The sequence below is a fragment of the Patagioenas fasciata genome, unplaced genomic scaffold (assembly GCF_037038585.1).
Source record: "Patagioenas fasciata isolate bPatFas1 unplaced genomic scaffold, bPatFas1.hap1 Unplaced_5, whole genome shotgun sequence".
Taxonomy (NCBI): domain Eukaryota; kingdom Metazoa; phylum Chordata; class Aves; order Columbiformes; family Columbidae; genus Patagioenas; species Patagioenas fasciata.
This window is the reverse complement of record NW_027288767.1, coordinates 1883228-1905147: the sequence shown is the minus strand read 5'-3', so window position 1 is coordinate 1905147 and position 21920 is coordinate 1883228. Positions and strand designations below refer to the sequence as shown.

The window sequence follows — 21920 nt, the reverse complement described above, 5'->3', positions numbered from 1 at the left end:
CGCTCCCTTGCTCTTCCCTAAAAGGGAAATCAGGGCACCCGGCTCGGTGAGAATCACGCTGAGGAGACCAGGCAGTGCTGGAGCCACGGGCACATGGGGCTGGTGTTTGCTGGTGGGACAGTGGGACTTGTAGCTTTTGGGCTGCTCTTGGTTTGGGATGCTCAGGCTGGTGGGTCCCTCACAAAGCTTTTGGATGCCAGGAGATATATTTGTGTCTCTCTCTGCAAGTTGGGGGAAATCATGCTTTTTCTAGGATTTCCTGGTGAGAATTGATATTGTTAGTATCAATTTGTTAATATTATTAATACATGGATCTGTTTCAGTTTTGGAAACAGGTTTTCTAGAAACAAAGCTGGTTTATTTATCAATTAATCTATCTTGCAGAAATAATAAATGGTATTTTTTTTAAAAAATCAATATAAGCATTTGTAGAAAAGACTTTAGCAAGTGACAGTGTTTATCTTTGTAAGTTTTTTGAAAAAAATAGAAAATCTTGAAGCATTTGAAGAACAACAGTTGGAATGTGGTCCAACCCCAGAGAAAGTCTGAGAGGCCCCGTAACAAAGGGAGCAAATTTCCTTTTTCCAAAGTGCCCATCGGTGCGGACAGTATTGAAGCCTCTGGGCTGGGGAGGAAGGTCCCAGCTGATCTCTCTGCAGGAGTCGGGGTTGTAAATTTTTCCCCTCTTCTTTTCCTGCGTGTTCACCCCAACAGCTGCTGGACATGTTCGGGAGCCTTTTGGAGCGACCGGTAGTCGCTGCAGATGCTGCTGGCAAATACTCCGTCCTCATCAGCATGTTCAGCAGGGCCCTGGACCACGCCAGGCTGATCTACTCCCGGCACATCCAGGCAGAGCTGAAGCTCGGTAGGTAGAACGTGCTGAGTAAAATGGGTTTTACAGGGAGTTTGATTGAGATTAATTTGGGGGGGAAATGATTTATTTTTCTAAGGAACCCAAAACTTTACAAATTGCAGATGTTTTCAGCCTCTGTAGCTCCTAGTGGCAATGGAAATGCCTGGGAAAGCTCTGTTCTTAGTATTAAAGCAAATAATTGGTTAGGAGTAAAAATACCCTTTTTCAAATGTGTATGCATGATATGTGACTGGGAATGGAGACACATGCTGAGCTTTTCTCCCAGCGAGGCTGTGACAGGAGGTTTCTCTCCACATTTGTGTGCTGCCTCCAACACCCCATGGGACCTGCAAACCCACTCATGTGCTCCTCAGAATGAATTTATTTTGTTTCCCTTACAATGCTTAAAATGCAAAGTATGCGAGTGGGACTTTGTAACCAAGGGTTTAATCAGCCTTTTCCAAGTTTATTATTCCCCGTGACTGTTGGCACAGGGGGGAATGGGTGGATTTCTATCAGATTATGAGGATTCAAGTGTGTCATTTTGAACAATAACCTATTTACTTGCCTCAGAAAGATCATACTGGAACGAGACAAGTCCTGGACTGGAGAGAATCATGGAGAGAATCATTTGCTGTGAATTTGTGGTTATTGTTCTGTGGCTGTTAGATAAGACGGACAGAAGTAACTCCTGGTCAGAAATCCCTATGTCAGTGTTTGTGAGGGGCGGGGAATGTGTCCCAGGCAAGGGACACCTCACATCAGCTCAGGTTTGGACATAGTCTGGGCTTCTCGTTCGATCTCAGCTCCTTATTCAAGATCCAGAGGCACTTGCCTTGGTCACAGACCTACATCAGTGTGGCAGATGTTGGATTTAAGGAAGGAAGCTGGGAAATCAGAGCAGTTTTCTGCAAATGAGGTTCTGTTGTTGCATCTTTGGGGTTACAAGTGCAGTGTTCAGTCAAATGCTGTTCCAATGTGCCCTCCCCAGGATCCCCCCTGTGCACAAGAACATGCCGCCGGTGGCTGGAGCGCTGCGCTGGGCGCAGGAGCTGCGAGCGCGAATCCAGGTGCCGTTTGATCACTTCAGGCACATCCCACATCTGTGCGTGTCTGTTCCAGCTAAGTTGCTTTATGACCACCTTGCTATCTTCTCTGTAATCAATCTGATTTTCTTTCTGTGGTGAACATTATCCCATGGTTATAGCTGAAATAATTCTTAGTCAAAGAGGTGTGAAGTGGTTGCACTGGTGCTTTTCAGCTTCCTTGTGATCATTATTTTTTTTAAGAAACTCATTAACTGGATTTGTTTTGAAGCGATTAAGAGGCACAGTGGGCTATTCAGCTTTCAGACATAGTTCCCGGGTTGCAATTGAAAGAGGTATCAGAACCTTTCCTGCTGCAATCCCACTCAGCATGTTCTCCAGGACCTCCTCAGCTGCAAGTCCTGGTTCTGGCATCATCCAAACTGTGAATAGCAGAGAAGTGCTGGGCTGGACTCAGCTGAGATGGGTCGATGGAGCTGGGTTTGCATGTTGGGGAGCAGACGAGCATTTTGTTGGGCAGAAGAAAACTTTCTCAGCGTTAAACAAAGGAGCCATCTCCCAAGATCAAGGAAAGAAACCAATGCTGGTATATTTATCACCCAAATGCTTGTTATAACGGATGGTGTCAGGGAAGTATGGCCTCATACTCACAGCTGGCACCACATGAGACAACATTTAAGAGCTCTGTAAGCAAGGCAGTGTTGGACTTATGACAACTGAGGATGTTCCAGGGACTGCACCTGGTAGCTCACAGGAATGGCTTCACGTGTGCTGGTCAGGATTCTGTGTAAATGGATCCACTTTTTTAATGTACTTGACCAAAATAACTTGACCGTCACTGTACCATGTTTGTAACCTTCTCTCACTGTATCTTGCCATTAAGTGTCTTTAAGTGCACAGTTATTCTGCAGCAGCAAAGACATTGGTGCAATGAAACAAACTCTTGGGCTGTTCCCAGCACAGAGCCCAAGTTATCATGTCTGATTTGAACCTAAATGGCAAATTTTTGTCCACCATGAAGGACCCACATCTGCATTTCACACTGATTTTCTGTCCTCTGTTTAGAGTAGTTAATAACATGCTCTGCAACGGTGGTGACATGATGCTGTTGAAAGGGAAAAAGGATTAAAAAGGAGAAACAAAAGTGGTTTTGCTGGGATTTACTTGGATTTGCTCAGAGGACTTGTTTACTTCCAGCAGGTTTCTCAGCACTTGCCCAGCGGTGACTGCTCAGGCGCTCCTTTTTTCCAGCTTTTGGTTAAGTTAATTCAAGTTTTGTCAATATGTCCTCCAAAATCAACAACCATCTTGAGGAAAACTTGGATATTGTAGATGAAACAGTGGGGAAAAGACAGCATGATAAGAATTCCTCTGGCCTGCTGTTCCCTGGGCTGTACAGCCCTGGCAGCGTGGCCAGGGCTCTGCCTCCCGCACTCTGGGGCACCTTTGCTCTTCGGTTTGAGGGGCATGAATTGGGCACCGCCAAGAGCTTCATCTGCCGGGAGCCACACTCTGCTTCTTTCTGTGCCTCTTTGACCTCAGAAAGTGGTGGCTGGTGAGCAGAGGTTGCCCTGCTCTGTGCAAACACCGGAGCATTGAGTATGTTACGGAGACCAGTGTTCCTCCAGCAGCTCTGGGCCCTTGTTCTTCCCCCAGGACGTGGTTCGCATTTGCCAGTTGCCATGCAAACACCCGCAAAAGGGCGCACTGGGGCTTGGAGAGCTTTTGTGCAGTGAAATGGTTTTGGGCGATATGGTGGGGTTGGAATGTAAGATCCCCAGCCAGGCTCTGCCTGCAAGGTGGTGGGTGGTTTTGGGAAGGGGTAAATAGAGACTGCAGCCTCACAGGGCTAAATGTAACGCTGAGCTTGTCTGTTGTGCCACCAGCTGCTTGGACTCTGCTGAAGGAAGAAGGGTGGTAGAGAAGTATGAAGAAATGATCCAGCTGCTCGACAGGTAAGTGGTGGCTCAGGCATGACTGTAACTATATGAAAAAAAGCCAAACCTTATAGAATCATAGAATTGTTTTGGTTGGAAGAGACCCTCATGTCCATCCATTAACACAACCCTGGCACTGCCCCGTGTCCCTGAGAACCTCGTCTCCACGTCTGTCCACCCCTCCAGGGATGATGACTCCACCACTGCCCTCGCAGCCTGTTCCAATGCCCGACAGCCCTTTGGGGAAGAAATGTTTCCTAATATCCAGTCTGAACCTCCCCTGGTGCAGCTTGAGGCCATTTCCTTCTCCTTCTCTAAACCACCTTTCAGCACATTTGCAAGCCCAGGGCCTGAGAATGTCTCTTTCTAAGCCAGAAGGAATTTTGTGATGAGAGAGGAGGAGGAATCCTTTGCTACACACCACAGTCTTTCTGTGATATCTTGAAATGAGAAGTTTGCATGGGAGGGACAGGGGCTGTGCAGCCCAGCAGAAATGTTGGAACGAGATTCTTTTGGATGTAGGAGATGCTGTGGTAGAAAACCTGAGCTGACCAGAAGTCTCAATCCACTTGTGCCCATTCACAGTGTACTTACCGTGGCTGTAATGTGTGTATTCCACAAGTGGGAGTGGGATTCGTTGCACCTCACTTAATATCTTAATGTTTGATGCTAAAACTGAACTGATTGCTCTGAGCTTTTGAATGTTTGTCCCCAAATTTGAATCCTCTGCTAAGAATGGTACTTGGGGGATCTTTGTTTTCCTGACTTGATGCTGTCACTGGTTTTCAGGTGTTTGTCTTTGAAGCCAAGATCTTTATGGAGGTGGTGTGGGTGGGTTTTAAATATTCCTTGATGTTCTTCAGCCCTCAGAAGTGGACTTGGCTTTTATTTGGTTCTATGTCTTGGTGTGCGGGCTTGGCAGCTACGTGGTGGATGTTTTAATTTGTTTGTTTGTTTTTCGGCAGGTATCAGGAGAAGCTCTATGCAGACTGGTCCCAGACAGTCTCTGAAAAATCACAGTACAACCTTACTCAACCGCTTATCCGGCGAGATCCAGAAACCAAACTGATCACAGTTAATTTTGATCCCCAGGTAAGAACTAGCTTTCCTGTCTGCTGGAGGGCACGTCTCCAAGCTGTGCCCCACCGTGCATGGCAAGTCTGGTGGGATCACTACTAGATCTGTTCTGCTGAGGTCCCTGGAGCATCTGTTATGGGTGACATGAATTAACCATCCCCTTTGTGGGCTCTGTCTCCTGGTAAAATATCAGGATTACAGTTTAAGCAGCGCAGATTGTAATTAAAGCCAGAAAGTCTGTGAGTAGCCAGATGTTAACTGGTGTCAACATCTCCAGAGCAGGTTGGTTTGACGCTGGTGTGGGGAGCGTAGGAGCATCATCCTACAGACGTGGGTTCGTGTTATGTTTACCTGAAATCTGAGCTTCCTGAAAGGGTATAAAAATCCCAGGAAAGGTTTGTTTTGTTACTTCAGTGTTGTGGCTGTTGGATTTCCTTAATTGTGGTGCAGGAGGCTTCCAGTAGGTCTCTGTTCCCTAGGGCTGCCCTCTCCAGCACAGGGAGGCCTGACCATCCCCCTGCCCAAAGCAGAGGCAGGGTCCAAGCCAGCAGAGTGCAGAGGTGGATTCAAAGGTTCTGGGGCCTGATGAGAGCTGGGGCCTCTCAAATGTGAAATGCCATTTGCTGCGGAGGTGCTGAATCTCAGGGGCCTGGGAAAACATCAAACACTTCCCCCTTTCCCTGGGACTTGCTGCTGTTAGAGAAAAGTGTTGAGGTTCCAGAGCTCATTCCAGCTTGGCTCTCAGACAAAGGATTTGTCCAGCTCCTTGGAATCTCCTTGCTAAGGTGGGAAGCAAATGGCCCCAGGGGATGTTTTCCACCCTTCACCCTGGTGCCAGGGTTTGGAGCCTGTGACGTGCTGAGCATGTTCTCAGCTCCAGTCTCTGAGTGCTTCTGCGCTGCTCTCAGCTTTCCATACTGAGGCCTGCCTCATGTCCTCAGGTGCCTGCTTAGCAGCCCCTTCATGCCCTTCAGAGCAGATAGGAGCACCTCATTTTGCCTAAAGGGAGGATGTATTTGCAACCCTTCAACATTAAAGAATCTTCCAGAGCTCACCTTCCATGGAGGAGAGGGAAAGAGGGTAAGACATCCTTGACACCATGGTGGGGATGTCTCAGACATTCCAGTGCATAAAAGGGAGGGGAGTTTGGTTCTATCTCACTTGGCCTCCTGCTCCCTCAATCCCCTGCTTTTCCCTTCCTCCCATCCCATCCTCTTCCATCCACCTCCTCAAACTGCTCCCTTCACCCTTCTGCGCTCTGTCTTTCTTTCCTCTTCTTGTCATTGTGGACATAGTCACTTTAGTATTGTAGATACTCCTCACCCCTGCCATTGCCCATACAATATACTGAATTTCTGTCACCCAGCCAAAATGTGCAGTTTCAGGAGCATTTTCCCTCTCACAAGCCACTAAACTGAGCAAAGATTTTTTTTTTTTGTCTTAGAAGTGATATATTGCGTTGGAAGACCTTGCTGCTCCGTTTGTTGCAGGGACTCACTTCTACTTGGGTTTATAGTTTAATAACCCACTCAATCCCGTTCCATCACAACTCAAAGATGCTTTTGGTTGTGCCTCCTCCTGCAGGCACAGTATTGCTGAAAGACTGTATTGATGAGGATAGCTGAGAAGACCAGAGATCATCATGGCTTTTAGAGGCTGCACAGGGTTTGCTGGCTGGGTAGTTAACAGAGCTATATGTCTTTGATTGGGAAGCAAATCAGAGGCAAAGATCAATGGGAGGGAGATGGTCTGGACTAGGAGGTGTCCAGGCCCTTCTCAGAGCGTGCTGCTTTGTGAATAAAACAGCAGGAACCCCCTAAGATCCCCAGAATTGACGGGAGGGTGTCTACCAGGTGAATGGGGAGGATTGTCTCACATTCAGCTCTCTGCCTTGTTTCTGCAGCTGGTGTCGGTGCTGAGGGAGCTGAGCTACCTGTCTGGCAGCCGGCTGGGAGCCATCCCACCCACGGCAGCAGAAATCTATTCCTCCAAGGAGTCATACCGGCAGCTGGCGGCCAACTTGGAGCTGATGGTGAACAGATACAACAAGGTCCTGAAGACAGTCCTGGAGGTCGAATACCCTCTCATACAGGAGCAGCTGTGGGATATTAACTTGAAGCTGAAGAAGGCAGAAGAAACACTCAACTGGAAGATGGAGGGTGAGCTAGCTCTGTGTTAGGGCAAAAGAGGCCGTACAGGATTTCACAGAATCCCAGACTGGTGAGGGCTGAAGAGACCTCTGGAGATCTCCCAGTCCAACCCCCCTGCTCACGCAGGGTCACAGAGCAGATCACACAGGTGGGTCCAGGCGGGTTTCAATGTCTCAGAGAAGGAGACTCCACACCCGCTCTGGGCAGCCTGGGCCAGACTCTGGCACCTCCCAGCAAACAAGTTTCTGCTCATGTTCAGATGGAGCCTCCTGTGTTTCAGTCTGTGCCTGTTGCCCCTCACCCTGGTGCTGGGCACCACTGAACAGAGTCTGGTCCATCCTCTGACAGCCACCCTGAGATATTGATCCCATTGATCAGATCCCTCTCAGCTTCTCTTCTCCAGCTCAACAGCCCCAGCTCTCTCAGCCTTTCCTCAGAAGAAAAATGCTCCAGACCCCTCAGCATCTTGGTAGCCACCGCTGGGCTCTCCCCAGTAATTCCTTGTCCTTCTTAAAGTGGGGTGCCCAGAACTGGACACACCGCTCAGATGGGGCCTCACGAGTGCAGAGCAGAGGGGGAGGATTCACCTCCCTCGACCTGCTGGCCACACTCCTACTCACGCAGCCCAGGTACCATCAACCTTCTTGGCCACAGGGCACATTGCTCATGGTTAACCTGCTCACTTGGGTCTCATCAGATTCCTCCCATGTCCCCAGCCTCCATCACCTGGTTCCCAGTGACAGTTCACAGCAGGGCAGGGGACTCTCCAGCAGAGCCAGCACTGGGGAGACAAAGGGCAGCCCCCAGCCTGCCTGCTCCTTCCCATCTTACCTTGATCTGCTTGGGCTGGGGACAGGATCCTGATCCCTTCAGCTTCCCTCTGGGCTTTTGGGGAAGAGAGGCTGCCCTGTAAGCAGTGATGCTGAGGAAACGGCAAGATTGGGGTTTGTGAGAGCTGGCAAGGCTGGGGTTGAAGAGTCTGCTCCCTGCCCGTGCCAGCCCAAGTGACCCACTGTGTGGTCATGTCCCTGTGTCCCCAAGGCACTGCTTTCTCCCTGAGTTGTGCAGGGACTGGGACCCCTTGGCCCAGCCATCTGGCTTGGGACAGACTTCTCCCGGTGGGGGCCAGGGCCACCTCGTTATCCTTTCCAGCCAGATGAAATACTGTGGTTAGTGGTGAGGTTTGTGCACCGTGACTTTGGGATGATTTAACCAGTGTTCTTGCTTGATCAGTTTTAACTGCAAAGCAGAATGGAGGAAGACAATTTGTTTCCTCTTGGTGAAAGCAAACTGCTCGCTGTTGGAATATATATTTCTGTCATCAGGCTTGTGGTATGAACAGGAACAAGTGTCCTCCCTTGGGAACTTGCAAAGCAGAATTCCTCATGCTGAAAAACTCTTTCTCCATTGCACAACAAAGATGAAGGGACTTTCCTGCAGATGAAGTTCCCTGAATCTAAATGCAGCCCTCGCTGGTACCTTGGGCTGTCACAGCCTGTGTTTGTGGGGCTGTGGGTCCCTGCTCTAGTGACAGTGGCAGGAACACTCAGCCTGTTGTCCTTGTTCTCTCTCTGGTAGCAGATTAAATCTGGGTACGGGAAAGGGGGAAGTGTCAGACGTCCCCACGGTGCTGGTGCTCCTGGCAGAAAACAGAGGCTGCAGCTGTACCATGGATTGTTGGGGTAGGAGGGAGCTAGAAGTGACTCTTTTGGTTGAGGTGGTAAGTCTCTTGTGTTAATGATGGGTGAGAAATACATGAAACCGTGGGGGAAAAGTCTTATGGAGAGTGCACAAGAGCTTGGCCATGCAGCTCTGAAAAAAAGTAGTCAATCATCTCATTTTTTACCAGGTGTCTGGGATCACATCTCCATGGTGATGGATGATGTCCATGACCTCGAGCAGAGGATACAGAAAGCCAAAAACAATGTTGAGGAGATCCAGACCATCGTGGGATCGTGGGCGTCGCCCATATTTGTGAGAAGAGATTGTAAAAGAGAATCGCTGCTGAGCCTGGAGGACTGTCAGGACCGCCTGGAACGGCGTTACAGCCTTGTCCGAGAGTCAGGGCAGAGGATTCATCTGCTGGTGAAGGTGAGGGGGGACCTTCTCCAGGGGTTTGTTGACTCTTCATAGGCTCTGGGTGTCTCTCCGCTCTGGTGAAAATGTCCAGAGCTGCTTCACCTTAAAATTAACTCCCTTAACTCATTTGAAAAACTTACCCGTTGTTGATTAAGGAATACTTTGATGGGTGAGCTGGTACAGCTGAGTGTGCGGGGCTGCTGACCAGGCACCGAGTTTGGAGCAGGAGTGGGAGCCGATGCAGCCCAGTCTGGCTCCCAGTCCTGGTTCTTGTGAAGCCACTAGAGGGGAGTCGTGCATCAGGCTTTGGGATCCTGCTCAGAGGAAAAACTCCTCCGAAATATTCACCTTAAAATGGAGAGGCAGCTGGCTGTGGCTGACCTTTCTGCTTTAGGCTTGTTGTTCCTCTGTGGGAGCAGGAGGTGACGCTGTCAGTCCAGGGAGAAGCTGAGTAACAAGAAAAAAGCTGCTGTCTGAACCCTGGGTTTTTTCCAGTGGCTTTGCCAGAGCTGAGAGTCCTCTTTGCAGAGCAGGAGAAAGCCCAAATCTCTGCGCCTCACCTGCCCAGAGGTTTTAGCGTGTCAGGGACAGCACCTTGGCTGGAAGGCAGATGGATTTTAGGTCCAGCCCACTCCTGAGGGTCACCATCTGGCCTTGGACTCTGGAGAGACTGGGCTGACCCTCTCTGGGACACTGAGCCCTTGTTGCTCACCTTACTTCACTGTCTGCACTCAGCCTTGGGCTTCTGACCCACTTCTGTACCCTCTGAACCCACGGCGAGGATTTTACTATGCCCACGTTGTCCTGCTGCTACAGCTGTGACAGGCTCAACCACCTCCAGCTACACCCAAAAGATGGGAACACTTCCTAAATTGACCGGAGAGAACATGGGGCTGTGGCCAAGGCAGAAGGGCTGGCACCGCTGCTCTGGTGGCTCACAGGGCAGGACCAACTGCAAAGCAGCATGAAGGTCCTGGGGAGGGAAAGGCACCGTGGCCCAAAATAGGATGTCCCCATGCCTCTGTCCTGCTGTGCTGGTCAAACCTGGAGGAACAGCAGCAAAGGGGCCAAGAGCTGGTCTGCTGTGTTTCCCTTGGGTGTTCAGGTCTTCTTTTGAGCAGGTGAGTCTTGAGGCTGCTGAGAGAAGAGCAGAGAGAGTTTGGGTACGTGCACCCACAAGCACAGGCAGGACAGTGAGATGCTGGCTTGCATTGCCCTTTTGCACCAGGATGAGGCCTCTGGAGTAAAGGTTCAGTAGAACACCAGTGACAAGGGGGCATTGTCAAATACAAGGGCATGGGACGGTGAAGAGGGGGTGGTGCTTTCAAATGGGCATTCCCATAGTGTTCAGTCCTGTGAAGTTCCCCTTTCTCTTGTGTCAGCAAAATGTGGAGGTGAGTCTGCAAGGCACCAGAGCCCTGGCTTGCTCTGTTAACAGTTTAATCACTCAGCGTTGATGGGTAAAGTTGGGGAGCAGCAACTCTGGGTTGACTCAAGCCCAATTGGCAATGCCACTCTATCTTGAGGAGGCTGAGGCCAGACCTTCTTGCTCTCTGCAACTGTCTGAAAGGAGGTTGGAGCATGGAGGGGGTTGGTCTCTTCTCCCAAGTAGTAAGAGATAGGATGAGAGGAAGTGGCCTCAAGTTGCACCAAGGAAAGTTCAGATTGGATATTAGGAAAAAATAATTCACAGAGAGGATTGTGAAGCTTTGGAATAGGCTGCCCAGAGCAGTGGTGGAGTCACATCCCTGGAGGTGTTAACAAATGTACAGATGGGGTTCTTAGGGACATGGGTTAGTGGTGGAGTTAGGTTATGGTTGGATTCGATGATCTTGAGGGTCTCTTCCAACCAGAATGATTCTATGATCTCATGTGTGCCAAGCTGCCATGCCACTGGGAATGGCACCCTCTCCTGTGTCCCCAGAGATGAAATACAGCCAGCTTTGAACCCCTGGCAGCAGACTGCAAGCTGGACCTTACGTTTTTTTTGAGCCCGTGCCTGTGTTGAGAGCCCCTGGCAGGCTTAGGAGAAAGAGCCCTCAGAGGGCATAGCAAGGCCGGAACAGGATCACGGCAGAGCCTGGGAGGTGCAGGGGATGGATACCCAGGCTGGTCTTGTGGGTGTGGAAGAGGAGACGCAAGAAGGATGGGGCCATTCTGTGGCCTAGAAAACCGTGAATTTCCTGACTGTGAACTTGCCTGGAGGTAAGGAACGCAATAAGCTGAGAAGGGAGGCTGTAAGCCAACCCTTTGTCTTCTGATCCCAATCTTTAACTATTTTCACTTGGTTTATTTAAAAACCCTTTTCTGAATTTTAAAGTTCTCTTGTTTTGAGATGACCATTTGTAGGGCAGAGGTGTAAGCAGTCCACTTGGAAGGACTCATCCACCCAAGGTAACATTATACAGGCCACAAGGACTGAGGCTTCATGCATTGGGATGAGCCTTTGGCCCAGGTCTGCAAAGCACCCTTGAGCCCTTTGGCCTCAGAGAAGAGGGAGGAGAAGGTTGCAGGGCTGCTAAGTCTCTCACGCACTCCATTTTTACCTTGTGATTATTTTGAGTTGCTTCAGATGACAAAGCAGCCCTTGACAGAAGGAGAAAATTGTGGCCATGCTACCAGCAGCAACATCCGTCTGTCTGGTTTCTCACCCCCCGCAGGGCTGGTACCTGTGTGCTCATTGCCATGAGTCCTCAGCTGTGGGCAGCTCTTGTAGGACAGACTCAGCCCCGCTGTATTTCAAAGTGTCGTCTTTTTCTTCCAGGAAAACCAGAGCCTCTTACTTGCAGACCCAGCATCTGACATCTGGAAGGCCTATGTGGATTACGTGGATGAGATAGTTCTGGATGGATTCTTCACTGCCATTGAGTGCTCACTCAAGTACCTCCTCGAAAACACAGGTAACTGCTGGTTCCTCAGCTCTGGCCGTGATACCATCTTCAGTCTCACCAAAAGGAAGTTTCTGTTTTGTGCTTTGACTTGTGGTGGTCTTTCTACTCTGCCTCTTGCATTGTCTACAGCAAGTGCTGGAGGAGCCTCCAGACTCAGAGGGTAACTCTGTCCCCTGGTCACTGGAGCAAAGCCTTGCTCAAGGGAAGGGACAGAGATGACTGTGCACCATTTGCTGGGATTTGTGAACAGACAAAATTGAGGCATCATTCCAAGTCTGTTCTTGGGCATCAGCCATCTCCTGACCTCCCATGCACAAAGCATCAAGGTGACACAACCTTTCGTTTGTGGAGAGTCTCAAGAGTTGGTTCTGTGGATGAAAGACATGAAAGAAAAACCTCCATCGCTGAGGAGTGAGGAGAGGGGTCACCAAAGCAGAGCTCCTGCCTAAGGCTGCCACGGAGGGTCACTCTGCTGAGAGCAGCTGTGTCCAGCTAAAGCACATCTTCAGAACGCTTCCCTCCTGGATGTGGAGGCACACTGAGCTGGAGAATTGCATCCAGTTCCTCACCATCTTGTTAAAAACAAGCACAGAATTTCACATTTGTGAAACCAGTTGGTGTTTTATTTTTTCATGCCTTTCTCCACTAAATTAAAGAGCCTCTTGGTTCCTGTTGTTTTTCTCCTCTTTAAGTACTTATGCGCTGTAATTGTTCAGCTCTCAGACTCCCTTTTGATTAGCTGAAGAGCCTGGTCTCTTTAAGGCTTCCCTCCACAGCATTTTTCCGGTCCTTAAATCACTTGTGTCTCATCTGTTCTCCAGTATCTCCTGTGGGTACCAGAACACCAGCTGGTTTGGCAGCCTCCCCTCTGCGTTGTATGCAGACACAATGTCACTGGACCCAGCGAGTGGGTGTCCCACCTGCCTGGTGTCCCTGTGGGGCATGTGTGTGTCTTGTGGTGGGATGTTAGTGGTGGCTCTAGATCACTTTTCTCCCCTTCAAAAATAACCTGGCACCTCTGTTCTTCCCTACCAGATCCCAAGGCAGGGCTTCCTCCCCTGTTTGAGGTGCAGCTGGATTTGGTGATCCCAGATTTGATATTTCAACCCTCCTTGGACCCTGGCACAAACGATGGCTTCTACGACGTGGTGGAAGGTCTTCTCAACGACATCTACCGGATCTCATCGCTGGTGCCCAGGCTGGCTGAGCACAGCGGCTTCCTCCACTACCGGGTCCGTGGCTGTGGAGCTCCCTCACGCTGTGTGGCAGTGAGGAGGTGCCACGCTGCCCCCGCATCACTGCGAGCTCCTCTCCTCTTCTCTCCAGGCTGACATGGAGGTAACATGGCTGACCTGGCCGACATGCGCCATGAGCTGATGGGGCGTGTGCAGGCCGTGATGGCGGCCTGCTGTGATTACCGCAGTGCCTTCGACCACTACTCCTACCTGTACGGGGAGGACAGAAAGGAGTTCTTCCGCCAGTTCCTCCTCTACGGGCACATTCTCACTGCGGCAGAAATCGAGGCCCATGCAGAGAACGGGGTCCCTGAGTCACCTCCCACGCTGCAGCAGTTCCGAGAGCAGATTGACTCCTACGAGAAGATCTATGAGGAGGTGAATCGCATCGAGCCCATCAGCATTTTCCAGAGTTGGATGAAAGTTGATGCTCGGCCTTTCAAAGCGTCTCTGCTGAATGTGATTAAACGGTGGAGCTTGGTGTTCAAGCAGCATCTCATGGACCACGTCATGCACAGGTAGGAACCGTTCTACCTCTTCTTCCCAGAACCAAAGTGGGTTTCTCTTGTGTTGGCTGGGCTTTATCATTTCACACTGATAAGCAAAAGGCTAATACAGGAGCAAGAGGAGGGGGCACACACCCCCTGCCAGCTCCATCGCATCTCTGCTAACTTTCATCCCCTCGTCTCTGCTGGGAGCAGCTGGTCCAGCTGAGTGTGTAAAGTGCAAACAGTTCCACGAACTCGGTACCATCGACATCCTGCGAGCTGATGCTCCTACGACCTACTGTGTGGTGTTGGACAGGATGTCTGTTTGTCTGTTCATCCTGGTCCAACTAATCTAATCTCTTCTAGGGCTCTATGCTTATTTTGTTGAATTTGCCATCAGTAAAGCTGCATTAATGCCATGAGATACTTGCTCCGTTTCTAAATGCAGTGCTCTTTTGAGTGCACTCTCTGTAAAAAAAGTAATTTGGGTTGCCTGGCATGAGCAGTCATGGGGAGGCAGTTTCAAGGTTACAAAAAGGAGGAGCTTTGGATGTAAGTTTTGAATTAACATGTGTTCCCTGCTCTGAATAGCTGCTCAGCCGCCTGGTCTCTGCAGGATGATGTGTTAGGTGATTTGAGTAGTAGCAGCTGAAGGATGCCACAGGGCTTGGATGCTTACGAAGAAATATTTACAGACATATGTACTAGTGAAGGCTGCTGCGTGTGGTGGCTGCTGTGATCTCTTGTGTTCTTTTCAGCACGATAATTCCTGTGCAAAGAGGTTTTTGCATAGGTTAGAACAGGCATTTAGGAGTTCTTATTAAGAGCTCCTGACTCAGCAGTTTAGTCTTTAATAGGTGAAGTGTTTAGGGCTATGTTTTGGTCCAGCAGCATCCACAGAATTTAAGCGGGCACTTCAAAAGTAAGCGTTTTGAGAAGGGAAGAATGGAAAGGACCAAAGATCCAGGAGCCCATCAAGCTCTGCTAACAGTGTCCAGCAGCTGGTGAGATCAAGAAGCAGGTAGGGAAACTTCCCCCAAATAGTCTCCTTGTCTCTAACCATTCATACCTGAGGCCTTTGAGAGTCATGGGTTGTACCTTTGTATCTAAAGACCTGGATGGATTTTTTTTTCTCCCACAAAAGTTCGGTTGCTTTTCTGAACCGCTGTGAATTTTTAACATCTGCATCCTTCTGCAGCAGAGACTTACCCTCTGAAATAAGGCAGCGTGCGAAGAAGAATCCCTGTTTGTTGTAGCTTTACAACCTACCAGGTTCATTTGTTGAATTCTTGTATTGGAAGAGATGACATGAAAACTGTCCTTTCAAATTCACTCTCTTCAGACCACAGACCCGAGCTCACAGGTCTCCCTTATAGAATCATAGGATAGAGTCATAGAATCTGTTTGGTTGGAAGAGACCATCAAGATCACAGAGTCCAACCATAACCTAACTCTGGCGCTACCCCATGTCCCTGAGAACCTCATCTATATGTCTATCCAACCCCTCCAGGGATGGTGACTCCACCACTGCCCAGGGCAGCCTGTTCCAGGGCCCGACAGCCATTTCTGTGAATAATTTTTTTCCTAATACCCAATCTGAACCTCCCCTGGAGAAATTTGAGGCCATTTTATCTTATCACTTGCTACCTGAGAGAAGAGACCAACCCCCTCCATGCTCCAACCTCCTTTCAGACAGTTGCAGAGATCAGGTCTCCCCTCATCTCCTGTTCTCCAGGCTGAACAGCCCCAGCTCCCTCAGCTGCTCCTCGTAAGACTTGTGCTCCTCAAATGCCTTTTCTCCAACCTGTGAAGTCCCAACCCATTTATCCGTTCCTCACAGGAAGCTGTACCACATCTATGGATCCCTGTGAGCATGAACTGTGGTTCTGATGCCCTCAGCATGTTGCCATGTGATGGGCAGAGTTAGCCAGGCCTTTCCCTCTCCGTGCCAGTCCAGCTGCCTGGATGATTCCGGTAGGAACTGCTCTCATTTGGTGCTTTCCTGTTTTGTGTTCTACAGCTTGTCTGACCTGGACGAGTTCATAAAAACTGCTGACAAAGGTTTGAGCAAAAAGGTTGAAAAAGGCGATTATGATGGTTTGGTGGAGATCATGGGGCATCTCCTGGCCGTTAAGGAAAGGCACAGTGTCACCGATGCCATGTTCGAGCCCCTGAAGCAAACCGTCGAACTGCTGAAGACGTATGAGCAAGAGCTGCCGGAGGAAGTCTATAAGCAACTGGAGGTGGGTGAAAAGCTGCGGTGGACACGGCGGTTTGCCGAGTAGCCAGCGTCAAAGAGTATGAGCTTAAGAGCATTGCAGGAATATTTAAAGCCCCACTCCCTGTCATTAGAGGGCCTCAGTGGATAGTATTTTACTATTGTGGGATGTGCCTTAATAGCTCTAAATTTTGGAGTTATATTGAGGTTTTTCTTTTAAAGCAGAGATTAAGCCTTTTGTTATGTATGAAAAACATAGAATTGCCTGCTCCAACTCTCAGCGATTACTCTTGAAAAAAATTAATGCATTTTCAAATACATCTGTTAATTAGTTTGAATTATAATTATTTTTAAATAAGCCAGTTCTTGGCAACTGTGGAGATGGGAAGGATAATGTTGGCAGAGGAGTCGCCTTCTCATAGGACTTCAGTCCTCCACTAGGTCTATAACACCCAATCTGCTTGACCCAGAGGACATCACTGGGAGCACGTTATGAAAGTATTTCAGCACCTTTCCACATCTGGCCCTGATGAATCAATTTTTCTTTGGGGAATTCTTCTCATTTCTGGACAGGGGACCATGAGGTGACGGTTGGAAAAGCCTGTGGGATGCCCAGCCAGCCTTGGGGAACTGGCAGCAGTCACCATGTTACGGTGGAGGAGCGTGTGGCTACGTACTGATGGATACCCCTTAGTCACGGGGCGTTGTGTGCAGAGGGCTCTGTGTAGGACACCAGGTTTAAGGCAGAGCTTTTTGGGGAGAAGTTCCTCCCTCTGCTGCAGGCTTGGATGGGACCTGAGCGGGGTTCAGCAATCCCCCAGTTTTCTGCTGGTGCAGCCGTGATCCACGGATGGTTGTATCACCAAATCTGACACGGGTAAGGGTCCTAAAGATAACTGGATTCCTACAGACACCCTGAAAAACAGAAGAGCTGCATTAAATGAATGTTTTGGCTGCTACAGCAGCTTCAGTTCAGCATAAAAAATGGTGCTATGGGGAACCCAGCTCTGCTGATTCCTCTGCCCAAGAGCTGCTTGCTTGGTGCCTGTTTGTGCGTGTAGATTTGAACAACTGATTTATTTTTCTGACAGAAGAAATGAGGTATGCAGGGCAGCCATTCAGATGTAGGAGATAACAAAACAGTTTCCTTCTTTCTGGCAAGTGACAGCAACACATAGTTGAATAATTCATTCACTGCTGTACACAGTAGGAAAACCAAAGTAAGTTCCTCCAGGTACCGCTCCCTCCATGGCCATGAAGATGGATGGGCTGGAGCTGATAGTTTGTATGAGAAGGACAAGGAAGCAGCTCCATGTGTGCCCTGCTATGGTCATGGATAGTGATTTCTACAGAGACTGGAACATGAAGTGCCAGAAAGAGACCCCTCAGGAGGGACTGGCCCTGCTCTGGCCGCCTCTGCTGCCTCCAGGTTATTTCGCTTCTTTGCATAGTGTTGGTGCATCTCCATTAGTCTTCTCAACTATGTGCACTGGGATGAAAAGAAGCCCAAAGTCTTTCCTGTAGGCTGGCACAGTACCTGGGGAAGTGGGAGAGCAAAGCTGTGGGACTTGAGGACAGCAGAGCCCTGGCTGGTGTCACTGTCTGGGGTGAGGATTTGGCTCGAGAAGTCTAGTGAGAAGAGAAGAAATCAAATCTCTTTCTAAATAAAATCCCAGGTGCAAAGGGTGGATTGTTAGCAGTGCTGTGCACCAGCAGCTTGGATGCAGTCCTGAGAAAAAAACTGTCTTATTTAGTACTAATATTATACAGGCAGGCTGGAGGGATTTGCCCCAGAAAGCTCTGTAGAAGTCCTTCTGGCATAATATCTTCTGCTCTAAGAGCTGGCTGGAAATTTCCCAGGCTCTGTTTCTTAATTAGCTCTGGGAAGCCGGACGATCTGATGAACTTGCATCCTCAGCCCACCCTCCTGCCTCCAGCCAGCTCTGGGTCCCGCTGGGCTCGGTGTCAGGAGAACTGTGCTCTCTCAACCACCGAGCCATCCTGGGAGCCCAGGATCTGGTCTGGGACCCTTCTTCTGAAGTTATTTAACATGTTTTTGCAATCAGAGCAGTCAGTTTTAAAGTCTCAGTCTTCATTCGTCTTCAAAATTGTGGATAACTGATAAGTTTTATCCCAAATTGTGTTTAGCTTTTGCATCACAACAAAACTTCCTTGCAGTTTTAGGCATGGAATCTGTTGCTTTTCCTGTTCTGTGATTGTCCGTAAACAGATCAGTCACATCTTATATCAAATAGCAAATACTGCCTACCGTCATTTAAATTTTGCTTGCAGGAGCTGCCAGAAAAATGGAACAATATAAAGAAGCTGGCGATAGCTGTGAAGCAGCATGTGGCTCCTCTGCAGGCGAACGAAATGACAGTTGTGCGCAAGAGCTGTGCGGCGTTTGATGTTGAGCAACACAGATTCAGAGAGCGATTTCGGAAAGAAGCACCATTCAGGTACAGTGAAATTATAACATCAGAGAAGCCCTGAGGAAGAAAAGCTTCATGGGATCATCTCGGAGTGTCCTGAGGATGTGTTCTTGAACCCTTGCATACATTTCCTACCTGCTCACGGTGTTGTATCTGTTATGCCCTGGGTGTTTTGTCCCTGCAAACACTGTAAGGTGTTAGCAAGAGATTCAATCTGGATGCTGAGTGCACAATATTGCTTAAAGGGGTTGTCAGCAGTGCCATGTGGCTGCACCATCAATGGGTACTATAGATGTATCATGTCTGCTTTGTGTCTCAGAGGCACCATTTGTTCTATGTTTTCTTTAGAAGTTGTTACAATATCACTTATGAAGAATAAACATTTCTTTCTAGGTTTGACACCAAAAAGCCTTATCAACTGCTGGATACAAAGCACATTGAGATTAAACAAATGGAGTCAGCCATGACCTCGATTTATGAATCAGCTGGTCTGTTTGAAGTCATAGTGCCAGACTATAAACAACTGAAGCAGTGCCGAAAGGAGCTGTGTCTTCTCAAAGAGCTCTGGGATATGATCTCCCTTGTGGGCACTTGCCTTGATGACTGGCAGACCACCAAATGGGCGGATATTAACGTGGAAAACATGGATCTGGAGTGTAAAAAGTTTGCAAGAGAGATTCGGAATTTGGATAAGGAGGTGAGGGCGTGGGATGCTTTCACTGGGCTGGACAGCAAGGTGAAGAACATGCTGACGGCCCTGAAAGCTGTGGCAGAACTTCAAAATCCCGCCATTAGGGAAAGGCACTGGAATCAGCTGATGCAGGTGACGGGTGTGAGGTTTGTGATGGACTCGGACACCACGCTGGCTGACCTCCTGAAGCTCAACCTCCATAACTTTGAGGATGAGGTTCGTGGCATTGTGGACAAAGCGGTACGAGAAATGAGTATGGAGAAAGTCCTGAAGGAGCTAAAAATGAGTTGGAGCACCATGGAGTTTCAGTATGAGCCTCACCCCCGGACGAACATCCCGTTGCTGAAGTCAGACGAGGAACTCATAGAAACTTTAGAAGACAACCAGGTGCAGCTGCAGAATTTAATGACATCCAAATGTATTGCTTTCTTCTTGGAGGAAGTGTCCATATGGCAGAGGAAGCTGTCCACAACAGATTCCGTCATTTCTCTCTGGTTCGAAGTGCAGCGTACGTGGTCTCACTTGGAGAGCATATTCATAGGCTCAGAAGATATACGGGCACAGCTTCCTAAGGTATGAAATCCCAAATCCTATTTTTCCTGTGTGGAAAGCGTTGAAGAAGAGCCTCCATTACACAGAAGAAGGTTGTCTATATTGCCGTGTTCCCCCAAGCAGGACTGTTCTCTTGCTGCATTGCTTTCTTGGAGGCTCCCTTAATGCTACAGCAGTTTCCCCAGTGTTGCCCCAGGCTGTTTTTGTACTGTTGGTTGTGCCTGAACCCTGCTGAGAAACTGTTTTTCCTCCCCTCCACCATTGCACAGCAGATGCAGAGTTCCTGGAGGCTGAGCAGGAGGCTGCTGGCTTCCTTCAGTGATACAGGCATGTTCCCTCTTTCCTTGGAGGGGAGAAGACGGAGATAATTACTCAGATGGTGCAAATTGTCAAATCAGAGCTGGACCAGGCAGCTTTGCAGTATCCGCTTCCCTGCCTCCAGTGCTGGTGCAGCAGGAGAGCAGCTCTTCTCCCACTTCAGCTTCAGAAAATTGAGCAGAGTTGTCACTGATGCCCTCCTCAGGGTTGTGACCTCCTCAGGGCTGTCTTTGAGTCCAGCTTCCAGTCTTATTCCCTATTCTCTTGATTATTTAGAAAATCTTCCAAGCTTGTTCCTGGCCCCGCTGGACCACTCGCAGCCCTGTGGAGGAACCTGCCTTTCACTCACGAGTGACCCACAGTTGGCTGTGTGACCCCCGTCCCTGTTCACGAGCAGCATCGCTGACAGCACCACTGTGGGACGAACACCCACGAGGGGATGTGCGCAGCCCATTGACCCCTGGACAACACACTGTTCTGTCTCCAACCCTGCACTCTGCTCTGCTTGGACTGTTCCTCCATCTGCTTCAGAGAGCACGCTGTGCTGAGTGTCCTGGGGGCAGTTTTTGGCCCCTCACACCAAGAAAGCCCTTGTGGTGCTGGAGCAAGTTGAGAGAAGGGAATGGAGCTGGTGAGGGGCTGGAGCACAAGTGTGATGGGAGCGGCTGAGGGACCTGGGGGGTTCAGCTGGAGAACAGGAGGTGAGGGGAGACCTTCTGATCTCTGAACTGCCTGAAGGGAGCTTGGAGCCAGGGGGGGTCGGGCTCTGCTCCCCAGGAACAAGCGCCAGGAGCAGAGGAAGCGGCCTCAAGTTGCGCCAGGGGAGGCTGAGGTTGGATCTGGGGAACAATTTCTTCCCCAAAGGGCTGTGGGGCATTGGAACAGGCTGCCCAGGGCAGTGCTGGAGTCACCATCCCTGGAAGATGTATAGATGAGGAACATGGTTTAGTACTAGATTTAGGTTATGGTTGGACTCAGTGATCTCAATGGTCTCCTCCAGCTAAATGATTCTATGATTCTGGGCACACCTCGCTCACTGGGCAATATATACAGGTGCTGATAACCAGTGCCCTGAGGCTGTACCATGTGCCAGCAAGCTCTTAATATCCAGGAGCTATCTAATGTCATGTATGAAATTGCATCATGATTTACATTTGCATCCTGCTGGGCAGCTGTCTGCATCTCAGTAGCTGTCTGGCAGTGGTATGAACCATAGAACCATAGGATGTCCTGACTTGGAAGGACCCATCAGGATTGTCAAGTCCAACTCCTGTCCCTGCACAGGACACCCCACAATTCACCCTGTGTGTCTGAGGACGTTGCCCAGTCTCTCCTTGAACACTGTCAGGTTGGGGCTGTGACCCCTCCCTGGGAGCCTGTTCAGTGTCCAGCACCTCTGGGTGAAGAACCTTTTCCTCATGTCCCACTGCCCTCCCTGGCACATCTTCTGCCATTCCCTGGGTTCTGTCACTGTCACAGAGAAGAGCTCAGCCCTGCCCCTCCTGCTCCTGCTGAGGAACCTGCAGCCCCATGAGCTCTGCCCTCAGTCTCCTCTGCTCCAGCTGAGCAAACCCAGGGACTTCAGTCGCTCCTCATACGGTTTCCCCTCCGAACCCTTCACCAAGTTCATGTCCCTCCTCTGGACACCCTCCAGTAGCTTTATCTCCTTTTCTCCTGTGTCCCCAGCCCTGCACACAGTGAATGCTGCAGGTGAGGCCGCCCCAGCACAGAGCAGAGCGGGACAATCCCCTCCCTGCCCGGCTGGCCGTGCTGTGCTGGATGCACCAGGACACGGGGCCCTCTTGGCTCCAGGGACACAGGTGGCTCAGTCAGCAGCTTCTCTTCCGTAAAAGAAAGACTGAAGCTCAAAGTCTCTGTAGCTGAGCACCCTCAGGATGCATCCAGGGCTGGGGGGATGTGCTGACAGGCTGTGGGATGCTCACCTGGAGCTGG

The 21920-nt window shown here is 49.7% G+C and overlaps 1 protein-coding gene across 1 annotated transcript in view; it reads left to right on the top strand.

Moving 5' to 3' along the window:
* The first annotated feature begins 785 nt into the window (after positions 1–785).
* LOC139826874 (dynein axonemal heavy chain 9-like) overlaps positions 786–21920 on the top strand; it is a 41860-nt gene continuing 20725 nt past the window's right edge. Inside the window, exons 1-9 of the mRNA XM_071803266.1 lie at positions 786–865; positions 1845–1958; positions 3786–3854; positions 4802–4928; positions 6817–7086; positions 13368–13786; positions 15777–15999; positions 18267–18433; positions 18800–19670. Of these exons, the coding sequence (XP_071659367.1) occupies positions 1867–1958; positions 3786–3854; positions 4802–4928; positions 6817–7086; positions 13368–13786; positions 15777–15999; positions 18267–18433; positions 18800–19670 (2238 nt within the window). The 5' untranslated portion in view covers positions 786–865; positions 1845–1866. The remainder of the gene's footprint in view (positions 866–1844; positions 1959–3785; positions 3855–4801; positions 4929–6816; positions 7087–13367; positions 13787–15776; positions 16000–18266; positions 18434–18799; positions 19671–21920) is intronic.